The 20,543-nt window shown below is 39.0% G+C and overlaps 1 protein-coding gene across 2 annotated transcripts in view; it reads right to left on the bottom strand.

Moving 5' to 3' along the window:
• The window catches only part of PLXNA1 (plexin A1), a 332,347-nt gene that overhangs the window by 80,485 nt on the left and 231,319 nt on the right, over positions 1 to 20,543 (bottom strand). For both annotated transcript variants that reach the window (XM_063291689.1, XM_063291688.1), the window contains exons 10-11: positions 3,204 to 3,300; positions 2,259 to 2,449 (exon numbers count right to left, since the gene is read on the bottom strand). In XM_063291689.1, coding sequence (XP_063147759.1) covers positions 2,259 to 2,449; positions 3,204 to 3,300 — 288 coding nt within the window. The remainder of the gene's footprint in view (positions 1 to 2,258; positions 2,450 to 3,203; positions 3,301 to 20,543) is intronic.

Raw genomic sequence — 20,543 nt, forward strand, 5'->3', positions numbered from 1 at the left:
AAATAATATTTGAAAAAACAGAGGCATAATCAACTAAAGGTCCAAGGGAAGTGAAAGAAAAGACAGTATTCACCTGAAAAAGATTACCTTTGATTTTAGATTGTCCTCTTCCACAAAGTAAAAGTAAGCAGAAAAAAAAATTAAGCACGAAGTTTCCCTACCCTCTTGATTCAGAGCTGCCAACCCAGACTGAAACTGTGTGGGAGATTACCCATTCTCAACTAAAAAAAGTTCACGTGACACACTTGTGTGTTTGTTTATAAATATATCTGCCAGAGAAAACCCTCTGAATAAAGGGCTAGACCAGGACAATTTTTAAAAATAACTTTAGTTACTAAATAAGTAAAAAAAGTAGTTATTAAATAATGTTAATAACTACTGATTAAAATTAACTGCCCTTTAAATAAGATAACGCATTTACAAATTAAATAATCTACCATCTAGTTCAGTGTTTCTTAAACGTTTTGTTCTCAGGACCCCTTCCCACTTTTAAAAATTATGGAGGATGCCAAAAGAGCGTTTGTTTGTATGGGTCATATTTATCAATATTTATCATATTAAAAATTAAAATTGATGCATTCATAGAATATTTATTTATTGAATCATGTAAAAATAACAGTACTGAACCCATTAAATATTAATAAAAGTGAAATATTTTTATGAAATAAAGCCTATATTTTTTTAACAAATAAATAATGAGAAGAGTGACAATGTTTTAAATTTTTGCAAATATCTTCAATGTCTGGCAAATAAATTTGATTTCGCAGACTCCTGGGAGGGTCTTGGGGGCCCCAGGGATCCTCAGACCACACTAAAACACTGATCTAGACCAATACTTTTTTCTCTCATTCTTGTACACAGAAACATGCAAGTATTCATATTCCCCTATATCTTTCCAGCAGAAACAGTCAAAAGGGGGGGGAAAAAACAGGTGAAGTGGGGTGTGAGGAAGAGGTAGCTCCACTAAGAAGAGAAGAGAAATGGGGGAAGAAAACTGGAAGATGAAATGAAGGGAAGAGATTAGTGGACATGAAAGAAAGGAGAGAGAGAGAGAGAGAGACCGTCTTTGTTCAGTGATTACAGAAAGTGTTAAAATCAGCAGGGAAATGGTACCAAGCAAGCAACAGCTCATTTTCAGGCTAATATTCAATGGCATCTAGCTTTGCAGCAGAGATGTCTTCAGTTTCCTGCATCTCTTGGTCTTTCCTTTGTTTTCTCCTCCTATTCTTAGATGTAAAGGTAAGAGAACCGGATGGAGATGTGAGCTTCAATACTAATCAAGGAGAAACTACATAGAAACCAAATAAGAGCATACAATGTTTATCACATCTGCTATAGTGACTGATTTCTACCACTAAATTTTAGCAGACAGACATAGATTCAGAATGTGAGTTTAATATACACAAGAGGTGCTCTAGAAACAAATGCCTTGTAATACAGTGAGTATGTGCCAAATTCACTTCCAGTCCCTGTCTATCAGAGGGAACTGCCCTCAGAGTAATTCATTAGATCTGAACAATAAACTCTTGCAGGCCACCAATATCGATTGATATTAAACATCTCCATTCTATAGAGAGAGCAGAACAAAAGTCAAAGGGAGAAGCTAAATAGAAAAGGAGAAAAATTAGACCTAGAAATGGCATGTAGGATATGTATCCAACTCTAACCACTGAATCACATCCTCCCAATTCTCCACTGCAAGCATCTCTGTATTATTCCATCAATGGCATCTCAGTGATAGCATTAGCATAATCACATAAGCAGTAGCATTCTGTGAAAACTCATGGAGCAAAGGAGAGAGAGATTTTATCAAATTTCTTAAAAAGAATTCTAAAAAGTTAAATGGCATGAAAAAGTATTTGCAACGGCTGAAGAACTAGTAGTCTAAACTGACAGCAGTATCATGTGCCACAGGAATGTCATACACACCAGCCTTCCCCAGCGTGGTACCCGCCAGATGTGTTACACTTCAAATCCTATAATTCTCAGCCTCCTATGACACTGCTTCATGATTTGCCAGGGAAATTCCCCTGATACCACAGCTAGGTAAGCTGAGGAATTACGAACATGAAATCAGTAGTGTACAAAGCTGGACTGATTAATACCAACAGCTGCAGGATATGCCTATCATTCCTTAAAATACTCCAGAACCATGTAGTTCCAGGCATCCTCTAACAGCCAATTTTCCATAGACCACTGAGAAAGAGAATGAAGAAAGATCCTTTTCTTTGCCAATCCAACACCCATCACAAACATACCTTAATGATTTTGGGATCTGCACAACGGCTATTGCCATTGCTCGCATGCATCCAGCTGCTTTCCGATGCTGGGCAGTGTTGTCGGAGGGAACACCGTTTTTCTGACACACACCAGCCACACTCAAAGCGTGGATCTGCCTTGAGGCACAGCCCACAGCTTTCTCGCAGAGCTGAGCACTTGTACAAGTGAGCTGCAAAAGAAAAGCATACACTCAAAGATAAATTGTAGACTCTCCTCTGATGAGTAGTTTTTTGACTACCCAAAAAAGGAACTCAGAGTGTATCATTCACCATATTCTTGTCCAACACCTAGCTTGACATTAGCAGGATGTCAGTATCCACAACCCATAAACATATTAACTTTAAATACGGAATCTGGCTTGAGTGTGATATAGGTGTTTGTTTATCAGAATCTCAGCTAACAGTCACAGGACAGGGAGGATGTATGTCACCAATTTCAGCTTGATGTGAACTGATGCAGTAGTCAGGCTTCCCCAAATAACTTGGAAAGACTGTAGGTCCGAAGATTTTTTTTTCTTTTTTGTCATACTTTTTCTCTCCACTTGCAAAACTGCCTTGACCTCGGTCCCTTGGAAGTTGCATTAGTGAAACAACTTGATTGTGGTTTCTTTTCTATTTAGGATGCGCACCTAGTTGGCTGAATAACTTGTAGCATTTCCAGAGATGCGTTAGAGGCAGAGAGAAATAATGCAGAGAATAAGTTATAAAAACAGGCATTTCCAGACTGCCACCTCTAACTTTGCTAGGTGTCAGGAACACCGCTTGCTCAGATGGGTAAAATGTTTTGAATTTTCACTTGTGGCAGTTTGTTAATTCCAATATAGTCCCCAGCTGGCTGGTTCAGAGATTAAGTGTGGAGACAGTTCACTGTGGAGAAATTTTGTTACAATTGAAGGTGCTTCTACATTCCCTATTTCACTTTACCTTGGATGTTTTGTGGATTGTCAATTATGAAGTTTCCATTCCACACGACAGAAAGGTTCACTGGGAGGTCACTGATGTCATTCCCTTCATAGAAATACTGGCAAAGAAGACACAACAGAGCAAAAAGTCTATTAGTCAACCTTAGACAAAATAACAGATACAAACCAAGAGCCAAATGAAAGGCTAGTGGGGGACATCACACCATTCTCACTAATTTCAAGTGCACCTACCTGGATCTTTCTCTGCCAGTGATGACCGTGGTAAAGGCAAGATGGGTTGGTCAGATACAAAGCCCCCCAAAACCAAGGAACAACAACACACTTTTCTTTCTTGTTTTCCAGCTGCTTCTTAGAACTCTACCAGGCAGAATGCACTTTGGGGAAAAGTAATTGAGGACCAGTCCAAAGCACCCCAATTACTGTCCACATTAATTTTCCCTTTGCCTATTTAGGCAATATTGAGACAGTTTGACTCTGGATTTGTAGTATTCTTTACCAGCCCTGCCACTAGAGAATGATTGGTGGGAATTGATCAAATCTATTAGATGCCAAATCACGAGCATAATTTATTTGGGCTGTTGAGGCCAATGTTCCCCAGCACAAAAATTGCATAATGTAATAATCTGGGTTCATTTTTAAAATACAACCCCAGAGCACACAAAGCCTGAAACTAAGTGATTTCAGAGCTATTAAAGTAATATACAATCTATAAACAGGTATCTTCACTGTATAAATAAATAAAAAGTAGAAATTGAAGTTATTTTATTCTAATCACCATTCAGCATTCAGGAATGCTGTGCACCTGTTCCTCAAAATAAGACAACAGAGCAGGGAGCGTTTGTCTGAATAAATATTTAAACTGAGGAAGAATGGAATCTAAAACCTCCCAGCAACTAGAGCCATTACTTTTGTCTTTGTTGAGCTGGCAAATACTGTTCTGCTTCTCCTACAGCAGGAAAGAAAATATAGGAAATGAAAATGCAGACTTAAGGAAGACTATCTCTCTAAGAAAGATGATTGCAGTACAGAGGCACATAAGTTGGGAATTGTATTTCCATCCCACATCACCATGAGCCTTCACCCCATCTATCTCAGTGAAAAATAAACCCAACCCAATCTCTTGCTTCAGCCAAACTTCTCGCAGCCTCATCAATATTCCCTCCACAGTGCCTGTGTGCATGTGGAGGCTTAATCGATATGAAGACAGGAAGGCAGTCGGAACCTTCCCTGACAGCTAATGACCTCCTCTGGCGAGAGATTCTCCACTTTTCTCCGGAGAAAATGACAGGCGTGTCAGGAGAGATTAAATGAAAGATTCATGGCTTGCTGGAGTTTGTTAGGGAACTATGAATACTACAGGTGCAGCTCTCCCCATGCTCTGGAAACACCCCCTCCCTGCTCAGCCACAGCACTATATTAGCCATCAAGGCTTAAGACAGCCAGAAAGTTGAAGAAGGCAACAAGTGCCTTCCCCAACACATATCCTTCCAAGTCTCCCTTTTCTCTCCCTCCTCCTCTTCTACTTCCCTGGAAATCCAATTTGTCTTAATTTGTATTAAAAAAGAAAGTAGCTATAAAGCATACAGAATACAAGTGAACTGTCATGCATAGAGAATGAGAAACAAAACACTGAGTTCCTGAAAGCTGTGTCACCTAACATGACCAATCATTCTTTTGCATACTGAGCCAGAAACAACACAGAATCACAATATCAAGTAGATACTATAGAAATACAGGTCAGAAGCCTTATCTACACAGCATGGGTCGGCCACATAGCACCCATAGGCATAGGGCACACACCTGCACACTAGAATGATGTCCACTGTTTTCCCACATTAAATAGCAATGGCCAAGCTCTCTATACTGTAGAGATTTTGGTCTTCTTCTAGAAAATGGGTTAAAACTGCTGAAATTTCAGGAGATCTTGGCAATTTGTAAGATAGCTGTTCATTATACGAGATTCTGCAATGGCAAATGGGCCTGAAAAATTTATCAACTCCTGACCTTTGGCATTAGTGATATAAAATACTCTTTAATTAAATCCAGCTGTTTAAGACCTGTTTTACCCATATTCCAGATATATATGCCTTGAGTCATTGTATAATATATCTGAAGAGCACCAATTTGAGGAAGGCTGGCCTAAAGTGCAGAATATGATATTAAATGGTGTAAAGAAGGCATTTCAACAAAATGTCCCATTTGGGGATTGATGTATTCATCTGAAGTATTATTATATTTTCATGGAGAACATCTATCTATGTGGTCGTCAGGAGTCAACAACAACTTGATGGCACAATCAATCAATCAATTATTTTATTTCTCTTCAACAAATACCTTTCTTAGAATAATCTTTCAACCAACATGGTATTGTCCAAGTTAACTGCTGAAGGTAGGAATTGTAATCTGGACAACATCAAGTTGGAGAAGACTGGTCTATAATCCCAAATATCTACCCCAAAGAGTAGAGCATAGAACTCTAAATGCAGATTGCACAATTGAAAGTTCAGAGAATTGAAGTGCAGCTAATATAAGCTCACATCAATAATATCTTTATGCAATACAATACATAAACTACATAAAGGTCATTAAGGACTTGAAAATAATTGATGTTTGCATAATGTGGTATCGTGTAAATGTGTGTGACTGTTAGTGTATGTTCATGTCATTCTTTTGTGGTTGTGTCAAACTAATTGGAAACAGGCTGAAGAAGCTGTCTATAGGAATATCTCAAAAAAGGTCAGGTATATTTACATAAAGGAAAAGCACCCATCATTTGCAAAGAGAAAAGTGTTTTGGGAGGGTGGCAGAGAAGGATTTAGCTGTGACGAGCAGCGTGGCAGCATAAGTGAAATTGGCATTTTCAATTTGTACTCTGACATGTCTCATTTGGGGCCCTGGCATCTCAGAAAGGCATACAGCCTGCAGCTGTCCGAAACACTTATTTGCATTTCTCTGCCCTGGATCCTTTCGGAGATGAATTCCTTTTGAATAGGGTACAAAGTGGGAACTGGCAGATTATTAACTCTTTAGATACCTGCTCTGACAAAAACAGTTTACACAAAAGAGACAGATATGTGCATTTTTGTTTCATATAATATGACCTTTTCTACCCAGCAAACATTTTCTTGGTGATAATTATTAAGACTTCTGGTGATCTGCAGCAAGATATGGCATAAGTCAAAAACTTAAGATAAGATGAGGGTTCATGTCTATGAATAATGAACATTATTTCCTCCTTGGGGGGAGATGGGCGGTAGTACAAATTTGAGACATACATACGTACATACATACATACATACATACATACATACCTCTTATTATGACATTAAGACTGTGAGCAATCATTATCTATGTTGCTTTTTATATACACACATACAAAAGAGTCATGCTGTCTTCTCAGAAGATAAAAATGGTGGGTGACTGCAGCCCAATGTTTTATTTTGGAAGATACCCACCTTCCTCTCCACAAACAGTTTCCTTTCTGGCAAATGGTGGATTTCCCTTTCCTAAAATTTTAATTGTAGACTGAACAATCTTCAAAAACTCAAAATGCTCATAAAGACTGATCAGGCAAGAATCTATAAACTAATCAAATGTAACCTAAAAGAGATGGTGTAGCATACCTTGTTGGCTCCCTGCTTTCTTCAGATACAATATTATCCTCCCTCCCTCAACAGGGCAATTCTGGCAGCACACAGTGCATAGTCTGGAAAGATACACTGCTAAACTGCAAAAACTGGTCTGCTCTGCTAAAGAACTAATTTTCTGTATGCAATATAGAGGAGTCAGTTATGTGAACCATCATCAGTAGTCAGCAATGGTACAGTGCAGATTTAGAATTTACTATCTCATCTGTTGGAGAACTTGCTTGAAGCTAATGAATTCAACATCTTCATTGCAGGGAAGAACAAAGGCTACATTAGACAGCTGAAAACATGTCATGCATGTTCTTACATAATTAAGAAGGCACTGAATGTGATTTCTCTCTTTAAATTCTACATTGGTCTGAAAGGATGGATGGGCACATCTGGAAAAACAAGAACTAGGGATCTGTTTGCTTCTACAGCTGCCAGTGTCTCCAAAACTCAGCTAGAGGAAGAACAATCCAGAATGTTGGTCTTGCCAATAACTGCCTAGACTATTCCTGGATTTCCAAACTCTGCATAAAGAAACGGAATGGAAATGCATCCCAAGAGCCAGAGGGGAAGTTTAAAAGGTGGGTCTTTTGAAGAAAACAGGAAGGAAAGCAGCCAATAGGTTTGAACTACGGCCAACAGTCTGACACCACACGCTTGAGTTACATTGCCAAAGCCAAACACTTGGGTTTTCTACTTGGTTTTATGTTTTATGCCAATTTTGTGTTTCACTCTTATTCTTTAACTGTGCCTAGGCTTCTAAGTATTCTGACAACTTGGGACAACTATTTAGAACTGCAACTCAAAATACATGTACTTAAAAGGTAGTCTTCTGAAATCAATAGGGCTTATTTCCAAATAAACATGTGTGTCATAGGAGGAAATAGAAACTTACCGGGCTGAAACTGGGAAAATGAAACTCGAAGAGGAGCCAGCAGTGCAGGAAGAGTCCGAGGCGCTGATTGGCCAGGATTTGGGGGAGGATTCGAATCCTCCAATCAGTGCGCGAAGGAGAAGGCAGCCCGATTGGCTGCAGAACGGTCCAGGCGCGCGAAAGATCAGGATAACAGGCAGACACGTGAAGAGCAAGCTGCCGGAGACAGCCGATCCTCCAAGCCTGCAGCTTCAGCAGAAGGTCCCTACCTGCATCAGAGATAGCGTCTATTGCCGAAGAGGAATCAGCGCCTTTGCTCACCACGGAAGATGACTTGAATCCTGCTTCTGCTGCCATCGAGGATTCTGTATTTACCGTGCCCAGAGATCACAGCTGTGCATCCAGCCTTGGAACTCTGCGGTCTTCCATGCAGTGTCTTTGTGTCTTCGATTCTCAGTTCCGCAGCATGCCTTCAGTGCAGCTCAACGGTGCTACAGGTGCTAGGCCTTGCTCCGGAGTTTCACACCTATCTTGTTGTGAACTCATTTTCCAGCCTAGCTTCCAGCTCCAGTTCAGAGAATCCAGCCCAGATCCAGGCTTCCAGCCGAGTCTAGCCTTGCTCCAAGTTTCCTGCCTTGCTCCAAGTCTCCAATCCAGAGGATCCAGCCCAGTCCGGGGCTTCCAGCCGAGTCGAGCCTTGCTCTGAGTTCCAGTCCTGTTCCAAGCCTCCAACCTAGTCCAGAGTTCCTAGTCAAGTCCAGCTTCGTCGCCAGTTTGTAGTCTTGCTTCGAGACTCCAGTTACTGGTTTCCAGTCTGAGGTGGGGCGTTGGACTGCCCAGTGTTCCAGTGCCAGTGCAACTCCAATACTGTTCCTCTGCCTCATTGTGGCCCACTTGGGCTTGCTGAACCCAGCTCTTTGTACATCAAGGACTTATTTATTGTAAATAGTTATTTAATAAAAAGTATTTTGATATTACTCTGCCTGGTTGCATAGTCTGAACAGGACAATGTGGGAGAACATAATGAAGGTCAATTTATTAAACAATCATGTTTGCTGATGTGTTACATTGCTTGTGGCTTTATGCCAATGTTGCTAACATCTCTCCATTCACATTTTTACAATTATACACTTCTGCAAATATATCAGGCTGGCTTAATGGCTGTAGCACACAGCAACCTGAATTTGCTTCTTGGGTTGTCACAAAATTACACTATCAGCAAACATTACATTATGCATGCACACAGAATACCTCTGAGTGGTAGAACATGTTAGGATTAGTTCCTTGGCTTTGGGGGACAACTCTGAAATTGTAATACAGATGTTTCCACACCAGCATCATTTAGATGGGGGATGGTAGTTTGCCTCTGCCCAAAAGCCCTGGCAGAAGTACTTTAACACATTGTCAATGACGATTCTCAGTCATCCAGGTTGAGTCATGGCAACTGGATTTCTTTCTTTTTGGTTGAAACGTTTCGCTGCTGGTCCAAGCAGCTTCTTCAGTCAGGGCAAAGGTTGGTGAGGGGACCCCATATATGTCTTCCAGGGTGGCTGCATTGTCCCTACACCTGAATGGCTGTTAATTGTGCCATGGAGGTGTGGATTGTCTTTGGGATGTCTTACTCCTGAATCCCTTGCTCCTTGTTAAGAGTGGCCTTCCTGGTGAACTTGTGAAGTGGTCTTAATCTTCCTGGGGACTGATGAAAGAGCAGCATGAAAAATGGGGGACAAGTTGTGTCTCAGGCCCCTGCCTCTATTGAGGGAAGGATTTTCCACTTTGGCACGAATGGATTCCTTAACCCCTCTCTCAAACCACCTATCTTCTCTGTCCAAACTGTGAACGCTATTGTCCTCAAATGAGTGCCTTTTTTTTTTTAGATGAAGGTAAACTGCTGATTCTGGTCCTGTGGTGTTGCTCCTCCTGTGCTGGGCCATCCTCTTGTGTACAGGCTGTTTGGTTTCCCCAATGGAGAGCTCAGAACACTCCTCACTGCACTGGACTGCAGATACTACATTGCTGTAGTATACTGTAAAATACATTACTGTATTTCTCAAACCCACCAACACACTGAGACAGAGGCTTGTACACCCTAAAGATCGAACACTGAAACGTAAGAGGAGCAACGTAGTATATGCAATCCAGTGCAGTGAGGAGGTTCTGAACTCTACAAAACTTAAAATATTTTAAAAATAACTTTGTCAATACAAATGATATTACCCTTTCACTATGTAACATGTATGTGCATGGAGGGAGAGGTAGAAGAGCAAGGGATGGGTTACAGAAATCTTATTAGCCTTGCATATTAGACAGTGACTGAAGACACAAATATATTAAAAAAAACACTTAGATATTAGTAAAAGTAAATTCTACTGTAACTTCTGTCTTTGCTGCTACTATTGCTTCTATAAAATTTTGAATTTGTCGACCTATCCCTATCCTTATCTATCCCTATCCATGTGGTTCCCACCCTGTTGGCATTGTGTATGGCCCAAAAGACCTCTTTGTTCTCCCATGCCTTGGGTTAAGGTAGATGGGCCCCTTGATGGATGCGTTTTCATCTATGTCTTTGCATAGAGCAACTGAATCCCATCTTGTTTTGTTTTGTATTGTATTGAGTTTTATGGTTCATTATATTGTGAGCTGTTCAGAGTCAGACAGCACCTAAAATGAATTAAATAAACTGAATAGGTAGGATCTTGCTGCATTTACTAGATGAGATTTGCCTTTTGTGCTGCTATGTGGTTATTCCTCCGTTCCCTGCTATAATGTATTCTTGATGGTTTTAAACTATCAATCAGGAATAACTCTATAATTGAAATTATTATGCATTTAATTTATCCCCTTCTAATGAACTTTGTAAAAAGAGAGAGAGAATACAAATATTAAACATCATAATTAAAAATAACATTAAAATAAGCATTAAAATAATTTCACCATTAAAAGCCTGGCAAAAAAGATGTGTTTTTACAGATTTTCTTAACATCAAGAAAGCCAGGCCAAACACAAAACTCCAAAGGAGTAATGCAAGAAAATTCCCTCTCCACAGAGCTAGAAAAATAACCTTTGATAGTTGGGCCACTCCTGCAAAACCTAACTATTAGAGAAGCTCCTAATAGGTGAGGAGTCCCTTAGTCAGATCCTAATTGTTTATGACATAAACATTCAACACTTAACATTGTATACTATAAGTGTAGATATTTCACACAAGGATCGTATGAGCCCTCTCCTTTACACCTGTTAGCAGCCTAGATATTGCATTTTATACCAACTTCTGGACACTTTTATTCATTCATTCATTCATTCATTCATTCATTCATTCATTCAAATTTCGTTACCACCCAACTGCCCCAAGAGAGGGACTCTGGGTGGTTTTTTTCAAAGATAGTATCACATACAGTGTGTTGTAGTAGTCAAGACTGGATATAAGAAAAGCAACAACTAACTGTTGCCAAATCCAACTGGCTAAGGTAGGACAGCAGCTGACACATTCAGTGTAATTGTGCAAAAACACTCCTGACAAAGCCAGTAATGGAAGAGATTTAAAGAACACTTCCCAACTGTGAATCAGCTTTTTCAGCCAAAAGAGGCTGACCTCAGCATCCCAAACCAATATCCTATTTATTAACAGCACCTCTATCTTGTCTGGACTTGTTCTCTTTTATCCAGCCCATTTTTTAACTTAGAGCACATTCAGGAGCAATAGAAGCATTATTGGTGACCTCCCACACCAAAACTTCAAGATGACCTCCCACAGAGGTCTCATGTAGAGGTTAAACATCATGGAGACAAAACACTAAAGGTCAACACCTATATGTCAAACAACACTCCCTCAGCACTACTTTCTGAACATCGTCTCACAGGAAGGGCCAAAAGCACTATAGAAGGATGTCCTCAAGGTCCAATTCAATCTTGCTGGAGCAGATGCCATATAATACAGGAAAGTAATATTAGCCTGTTCTTTGTGGTTGCTAGAGAATTGCAAAGGAGAAGTTCAAATAGATCTTCAGACAGGCCTCAGTGCACTTAGTCTCATCTGTCACAAGTCTGTCCAAATCCCTGAGATCTACAACCTGAAAAGAATCCCCAAAAACAGGACAAGATGTTTTCCAATTTTCATTCCTTCAGCCTGTCCCAACATTGGAAACAAAAGCAAATTGGAACAGATAAAGAGTGCAAATTGCTCAAACTGAGTTACTAACAGTTCCAGATCCCTCCCTCGAACATTTTGGTAGAAGAAATATCACAAAGTACATGGATCTACTGTAGTATTGACCTGTACTATGTGGCTGTAAAAGAATGGAGGAGTTCAAGGGGACTTTCAGACGGGCTTCACATTGCACTTAATCCGATCTGTCAGAAAAGTCCTTCCACTAGCTGTTGTCCCATCTGCTTCACTGCTCTTAACTCCCTCATAAAGCAGTGGACTGATTTGGCTCTATGAGAGGGAAATGGGTTCTTAGGTGCTATAATGTTAACTACCCTCTCTACCTCCGTTTTTCAGAAAAATCAGCCAGGACACTAACAGTATTGCTGACAGATACCATGGGAAATTCCCCAAATGCACTCATAAAACTATTTAGATAAATCAGGTATCTGAGCTGGAATTTTTTAAATGGTCCTTCACTCTCTCAGAGGTTTCTATCAGCTGTCAGTCTAAAATTAACCAGGGAGTGATATGACCATGACAACAGTATTATAAACAGCTTCTCCACTTTTAGATCACTAACTTCAGGGTGGAAACAAAACAAAACAAATCCAAAATGTACCCTGTGGTAAGTATGGTGCAGATACTAGTTTGGACAGGCTGATCAACATTATGGAAGGCATTACATCATTAACAGATCTTGATCAGGCAGTCTCAGTGAGGATATTGAAATCCTACAAAACAAGGAGCTATGGGTAATTCAATGACATGCCCAAGATTACTGTGCCCCAACTAACCCAGGAAGAGAAACTATTAAGTAAAAGGGTAAATAGTATATTGAAACCATCCATATACTGGCCTGAATAACCAAATATAGCATCATCCATTGAAAATTGGCAGATTATAAAATGGTGCATCTGGTCATCAAGATGATGGATTTTTAATAGACTACTACTGTACTTCCCCACCTGCAGTGCTAGTCTATTGTATCACAGAATAGTATGGTGGACAAAGCTGGGAGACATGAATTCCCCACTCTTCTGTTTGCACATGTCCACAATGCATACAAAATCATGTACTAGATAACAGATACAATCCTGGATGATGGATATTTTACTTACTACTAATCTAGCACTGAAAAGCAGGGATTTTAAGTTGAAAGTGTCACCACTACTGACACCTTGATTTGTTTGGTTAGTCTGCAACCTGAAAGGAAGTGACCCAAGCCTTTGGCCAGACTGCATATTTTCACAATATACCCCTCCTACCACCAGACAGCTACTGCTTCAATGCTTGCCCCCTGTCCATTTTCCATTTCTCACTCTCCTCCAAGTTTATGCTAAAACTGTTATTCCCAGCAGGTCATAACCAACCAGAAGTTTAGATTCCTCCCCACATCTGCTCCTAGGACTCATTAAAAATACAAAAATAAAAGTAGGGTGCTGTCATCCCCAAGATCTCCCTATTGTACCCTTTAGAGTTGCTCCTACAGTGATATCTCATTGCCAGTAACCTCCCCTCTACAGGGCTACACACACACACACACACACAAACAGAGAGAGAGAGAGAGAGAGAGAGAGAGATTAAATCATGAGGCTAGGAAATTGATGTAATGCTGGGCAGTCAGCCTCTGCTAGAAGCATGCAGTTCAAGGCCTAACCCCCTAAGGAAGCTGTTTCCTAAGTGTAGTAAGCAGATAAGGAGGCAGCCAGCCAGATGTGCATCTTTCCCTCTCTGACTATCCATATACCCATAATTCTGTCTTGGTGGTAGGTATCTTAAAGAAGAAACAAGGAGTATCAGACAGACAGATTTGTACGCATTTTAAAGGTCCAAGGATAGCACAGTCTTAACCAGCACAGTCTGAGCTTCAAGCTCTGTGTAGTATTCTTGCATGCAAAACCAAGAAAATCCCTCCATTCCTACTGCTGATTTGCCAGTTGTGATTGCTGCAGATTCCTGACCTCAAGATTTGGCAGTTCAGCACAGGAATGGCTGCACTCCAATTATTTTAGTTTAAGCTGTATTTATTTGTTGTTGACAGATACACAGATGAATCCTGTGCATGCCTTGAAAGCTCAAACAGGATTTCTATTTACTCTTTCTTTTAAAAAAAACTATTTAGATTACAACATCACTCTGCAGTTACACACCACAGAAATTTAAACAGTAACTAATCAACCCTCCCCCCTCCCATCCATCTTTGATGAGAAGCAAATCTATTTATAATCCTCAGTTTATACATGAGAGAGTTTTTAAAAATTGGAAAATGACTGATCCAAAATTAAGCCAAAGCAAAATTGGGCCAATGCATTTTGAGGCATGTCTGACTTCCTGCTCTGGAGACATACAATAGGGCCCTCTCTGCCTTCCCTATGATGGAGCTTGTCTGAAACTAGAGAAGCCACCTTGGATGCACTTCATACCAAACAGGTTCCCAAACAACAGTATGCGACCTGCCTGGCTAATCTCATGATAATGGTTTTCCTTATCTTTCTCTGTTCAACTGAATTAAGTATAAGAAAGATATATATTAAACAACTATCCCTGCCATTTTTTTTAATTAATTGATAAAAAGTGAGCAGTATACAAGGAAAATATGGGACTTAAAGATTTTCCTTCTGAAAGAATCCAAACCAATTCCATGAAGCTATCAGTTACTGGGTGACATGAACCACTGGGCTCAAGACTTCAGAAAATGCTGCTGCTCAGAATAGATAATATTGCCTAGATGCAATAACAGTCTGATCTCATGGGGTAAGAAATATCTAAATTGTCAAAATAGGAGACCATGTACAGGTAGTCCTCGACTTATGACCACAACTGGGCCTGGAACTTTGGTTGCTAAGCAAGGCAGTTGTTAAGTGAGTCACGCCCAATTTTATGACCCTTTTTGCCACAGTTAAGCAAATCACCGCAGTCGTTAAGTGAATCCGTCTTCCCCCGTTGACTTTGCTTGTCAGAAGCCGGCTGGGAAGGTTGCAAATGGCGGTCACGTGACCCTGAAACACTGCAACCATCTTAAGGGCGAGCTGGTTGCCAAGTGCATGAATTTTGATCTTGTGACCACTGGGATGCTGTGATGGTCATAAATACGAGGACCAATCACAAATCACTTTTTTCAGCACTGTCGTAACTTTGAATGGTCACTAAACAAATGGTTATAAGTCAAGGACTACCTGTATGTGCTGCACAACTATAGATGCTGCTGTATAAATGCTCGCGTAAAACAAATAAAAATACCAGGATTTGGAAAAGAAGAGGGGAAGTATTTTGCAATATGCTACTAACAGAGATATTTGGCTCCTAATAACTGAGACCAAGTCCAACTGCTTGTTTCTTAGGCACTAAAATAGTTCCGTTCAAAGAAAAATAGAAAGCTGCCTTATTGTCAGGTCAGAGAATTCCTCCATTTAGCTAGTATCATCAGCTTTCTCCAGGATCCTGTCACATATTTCATGTCACCTCCTAGAGGATCCTTTTTTTAATTGGAGATGTCAGAGTTCAGAGCACATGCTCTGCCAAAGAGTGGTGTTCTCCTCCCCCAAATGGCTGAAAATTACACACCTTTGACAATTACAGCAATTTAATAAATAGAAAACTAGGAGGTGTTCACATCCCCTTTTAACTAGGTATACCTATGACCTGCACACAAAATAAATGCTTTACCAGCAAGCTCTGGGTCTCTTCATAATCACTATTCAGGATTTCCAGTGGTATATGGCATTTATATATGTAAGCCAAGTAACGGACAGTAAAAATATATACAACAAAACTAAAATGAAACCCCACCAAACAGCACCAAAAAGCAATAAAACATCAATAGTGACATTGAAAAGCAACTGAGGAAGTTCAAAATAGAGGAATATAATAACTATTAGGACACACAGCTACTTCTATCCTCTGACCTAACTGTCTCTATTCTTGATTAAGTAATCAATCGCCTTCTGCAAGTCTATACCAAATGCTCCTTTTATGAAAAGTCTACACCAAATGCTTCTATATACAGAACAGTTGATCAGGCTTTAAGAAATAAAAGAATACCCAAATGCAGGTGGACAGAAACTTAACACAGATGGGCACACAGCATGACAAGCAAACAAGCAGATGGGTGTAGAAGGACACAGAGAGACAAAGATAGATATGGAAACAAAGACAGAGGAATACCTAGAAAGGAAGATGAATATGCAGATCTTCATGTAAAGACCCATTACAGAGAAACATACTGGAGGGAGGACAAAGAAAAATATTCACAGCATGGATATTCTCAACTTTTTTATTACATTGTTTTTAAAATGACAGCTGATGTTCTCAGAATTCTAGCACTAAGATATCTCTCCCCTCTAAGAGGATGCAATGTGGAATAAATATATTTGTTCAATAAACTGTCCTTTTAAGATGACAAATCTCTTTGCAAGAACCTTTTTGTAAGCCGCCCAGAGTCACTTTTCTTGGAGACGGGCGGATATATAACTTTGATCAATCACTCAATCAATTCCCCACCATCAGCTGATGTGTAAACAACTGAAATTATGCCTCTGTGCCCTGTATATTTTATGTGGCGTTTATGGGGAATTATCTGCTTAGCATTCCCCTTGATTAAGTTTCATCTTGTTCCATCTAATCAAGCATCAAATAACTACCAAGTTCTTTGAAAACAATGGCCAAGCACCTGAATGGTTTAAAAACAGGATATAAATGTTATTCAGTTTAGGATTAACCTGAGCATTCAGTCACCAGGAAAAGAAATACATGATTCAATTTACACACCACCTACTGTAAGTTCAATACTTTATCTGGTTTTAGTGCATGCATGTGAATCCACCCTTTCTGGTTTGTAAACCACAAGTTATAGCTCAGTACAGAGTATGAAACAAATCATGGCTAAAATAAGCTATAGTTTAATGGAATGTGTGAACACAACCTACATATACATTTTAATCCTCAATTCAATACACTTAATAATGGTAATTGGGACTGGAATTTCTGTCGCTATGCAATGCAGTCATAAAGTGCAATGCACATGACCATGCTGCTTAGCGAAAGCAGTTCCCAATTACTGTTAAGTGAATCACTATGGGTCGTTAAACGAGGACCTCACTTGATAATGACTTCCAACTTCCTGCTGGCTTCTCCATTGGTCTCAAATTGAGATCACATGACTGTAGGAAGCTGCGACGGTTGGAAATCGGGGCTGGTTGCCAAGTGCCCAGATCACAATCACGTGACTGCGTGGGGTGCTGTAATGACTGGAACTTCGAGGACCAGTCGTAAGTACCACTCATTCAGCATCATTGCAAGTTCAAATGGTAGCTGAATTAGTGGTCATTAAATGAGGACCACCTGTGCTTTCATATCCTATTAAGACCTATTATTTCTGAACAGTAGAAATGCCTTCAAGACATCTTTGATTTATAGGGGAATGTCAAGTAGGATAGATTAGATTTAAAGCATAACACTTTAACCAAAGAAAGTTTATCTAATGGACAATGTATGACAGGAATGTTTGGTATCTTAATAGGCCTTATCTAGTTTCTACTCAATTCATTCAAAACAGCAAACAATAAAAATATAGTTTCTATTAGAATGAGAAACCTAGATTCCTTTATTCTCTCTTCTGTAGTTCTGAATCTGAATGGCAAAGGAAGATAGCTTCTGTGCTGATCTCCTGGATTCATGCAGAACACTGTTGCAGCGTACACATCCACACTGAACACACATACTCGCACAAACACCTTCCAACCTCATTTCCCTTGACTCTTTTCCGCACAAATAGTACAGCTGCAACTGTGTCCTATTTTTCTATAGTTGATGACCTCAATGCCTTCTTAGCACTATGGGGATGACAGTAATGTGCATCATGTCTCATTGGAGCTCAACTGCAATTCATCATTATTTTATCGGTTGGAATTTAATTGGATCCTATCAAACTCTCCTGATACTCCCTTTTCACACTAAACACTGCTGTAGAAAGATAAATGTCGGTGCTGCTTGGAAAGAGGGAGGGAGGGAGATTTTTCCCTTCACAAACACTTCTAAATTCATAAGATCCAGCCCTATTTCCCCCTCTGTGCCTGAGTAATTAGAGATGCATATACTATAGGTGTACAGTGCGCATAATAAGGCCTTTTGTATGATTTATGTACTCCAGGCCCAGTGAAACACACACACCTACATACATACACAGAAGGTTTGCCACATCCACTTTCTCCATGCCTAGCATTATTTTTCTCTATCACTGCTTGCAGCTGAGTCTTCCTCTCTTATACATTCACCGAATTCTATAGCTGCCTATCTTGCAAGTTCAGCATATTTAGCGTGTCATGTTTTTTGCCAGTCTGTGTGATTTCTTAAACTCAAGTCTAAAACGAAGAGATGCAAGTTTTTAGTTGAAAATATATTACATCTTTATGTTATACTTTTATATTTCATATATATATTATTTTTTTATATCCATAGGCTTTTGGGATATGCACAATGTTTAGTTGCTGTTAAGAATGGATTTCTGTTGTGTCCTTGTATTTCAACATTTAAATTATTTTTACTACGCCTGAATGCACATACTCTGCACATATTTATACAAAATATACTGTACGTCACAATATTTGGGTATTTGTTACCTTCTTTGTGCAGCCATAAATGGGGAAGAAAAGTCCATATTTACCCCTTTAACTTCATTCTACAAAAATTAAACTAACTATATTAAACCAGTAAAAGTAATTTCCAGGGATTATAAATACATCATGAATGCTATCCTTCTACTAGGAAAATCAGAATCTGTACTAGACCCTGTTCTAGATGCAGACTCTATCAACTAAGCACCCTCCAGATGACTTGGACTGCAAAATCCATAATTCCCATTTGGCTATATTGGTGGGGAAATGTGGGCATTGTTGCCCAAAGGGTTATGAAATGTACGGGATGTGAAGAAGCAATTACCTTTTTTTTTTTGTTAAGATCTAAGGTATGATTAGGCATTGCTGGCTTCCCTGTTGTCTTATATGTACAACAACAGTGTTTAATCTCCAAATCAATATAAAGACCTTTCAATTTCATAAAGTCATATCAGGATGGTGGGTCTCGTTTCTCAAGAACAACAACATAGGTATTGGATAGCAGATACTTACAGTAATTAGGACATTTCCTGGTTTGAAAACTATAGGCAAACCTTTTTGGGGAAATTATGGGCAATTTGAGGGATTAATAACTTAGATCAATTTATTGATAATCAGAAGAGAATCTGGCCTAAAATTACATGATGGCATTATATTCAGTTAAAATTCTGATTCCAAAATTTGCTCCAGATACAATTGAGGGATCTAAAGCTCCCTAATTACTATCAAAAATAAAATATATTTTGGATTATTCTAAATATATGGGATTTTTAGAATAAAAAATCAAAGTGTATCGGTACAGTAGATAATAGTTATTTGCGAGAATACTTGCAACAATAAAGAACTGGAATATTCCATAAAAACAAATCAATGCCTAAGAGTATTAAAGAACATTATGTTTTTTAAGATCCTAAGATACTTCTACCAAAGGAAGGTCAAGACCCTTCTTTAATTAAGAATTACAGACCAATTTCATTGTTGAACAATGATTATAAAATGTTTGCTTCAATACTGGCAGAAAGAATGAAGAAAATTTTACAGGACTTTATTCACCATGATCAGTGTGGGTTCTTACCCAAAAGACAGTTAAAAGATAATGTAAGAATTGTCTTGGATATTATAGAATATTTACAACATCATAATGAGCGTCAAGCGGCTCTTATTTTCCTAGATGCAGAGAAAGCCTTTGATCATTTGAACTGGAGCTTCATGTTCAAAGTCTTGAAAAATATGGACTTTCGAGAGTATTTTATTCAGGGAATCAAGTCAATCTATACACCTCAAAAGGCAAGCATCACTGTGAACGATGAGTTAACTGACCCACGTCATATACAAAAAGGAACAAGACAAGGATGTCCTTTGCTCTTTATCTTGGTGTTGCAAGTTTTTAATAGAGATATTAAACGAGATGAACAAATAAAGGGCCCAAAGATGAAAAAAGAGGCCTTTAAACTGAGGGCTTTCGCTGATGATCTAGTTTTGATATTACAGGACCTTTGGATACTGAGGAACATCTGATGAAGAAATTGAAAGAATTTGGGTTATTGGTGGGACTTAAAGTAAATAAACAAAAACAAAGATGCTGACTAAAAATATGACTTAATCTAATCAAGAATTGTTGATGGGTAAGATTGGTTTCAAGATTGAAAAAGAAAGGTTAGATATTTGGGGGTGATTTTATCAACCAGGAATAGTATGTTGTTTCAGAATAATTATGTTAGAATTTGGAATGATGTGAAAAAAGATCTGTTAAGATGGGAAAAACTACAACTGTCTCTTTTGGGGAGAATATCTGTGATTAAGATGAATGTTTTGCCTAGGATGTTGTTCCTCTTTCAGACTATACCAATTTTGACAATAGATTTACCATTCAAACAATGGCAGACGGGTATCTCTAAGTTCATTTGGCAAGGCAAGAAATCAAGAATTAAATATAAATTGTTACAAGATGCCAAAGAAAAAAGAGATTTGGGTTTACCCGATTTAAAATTGTATTTGATGCCTGTTGTTTGCTTTGGATGAAGGAATGAATAACTTTGAAGAACAGGAAATTATTGCAACCTGAATGACATGA

This window comes from Candoia aspera, chromosome 2 (genome assembly GCF_035149785.1).
Source record: "Candoia aspera isolate rCanAsp1 chromosome 2, rCanAsp1.hap2, whole genome shotgun sequence".
In the NCBI taxonomy this organism is placed as follows: Eukaryota; Metazoa; Chordata; class Lepidosauria; order Squamata; family Boidae; genus Candoia; species Candoia aspera.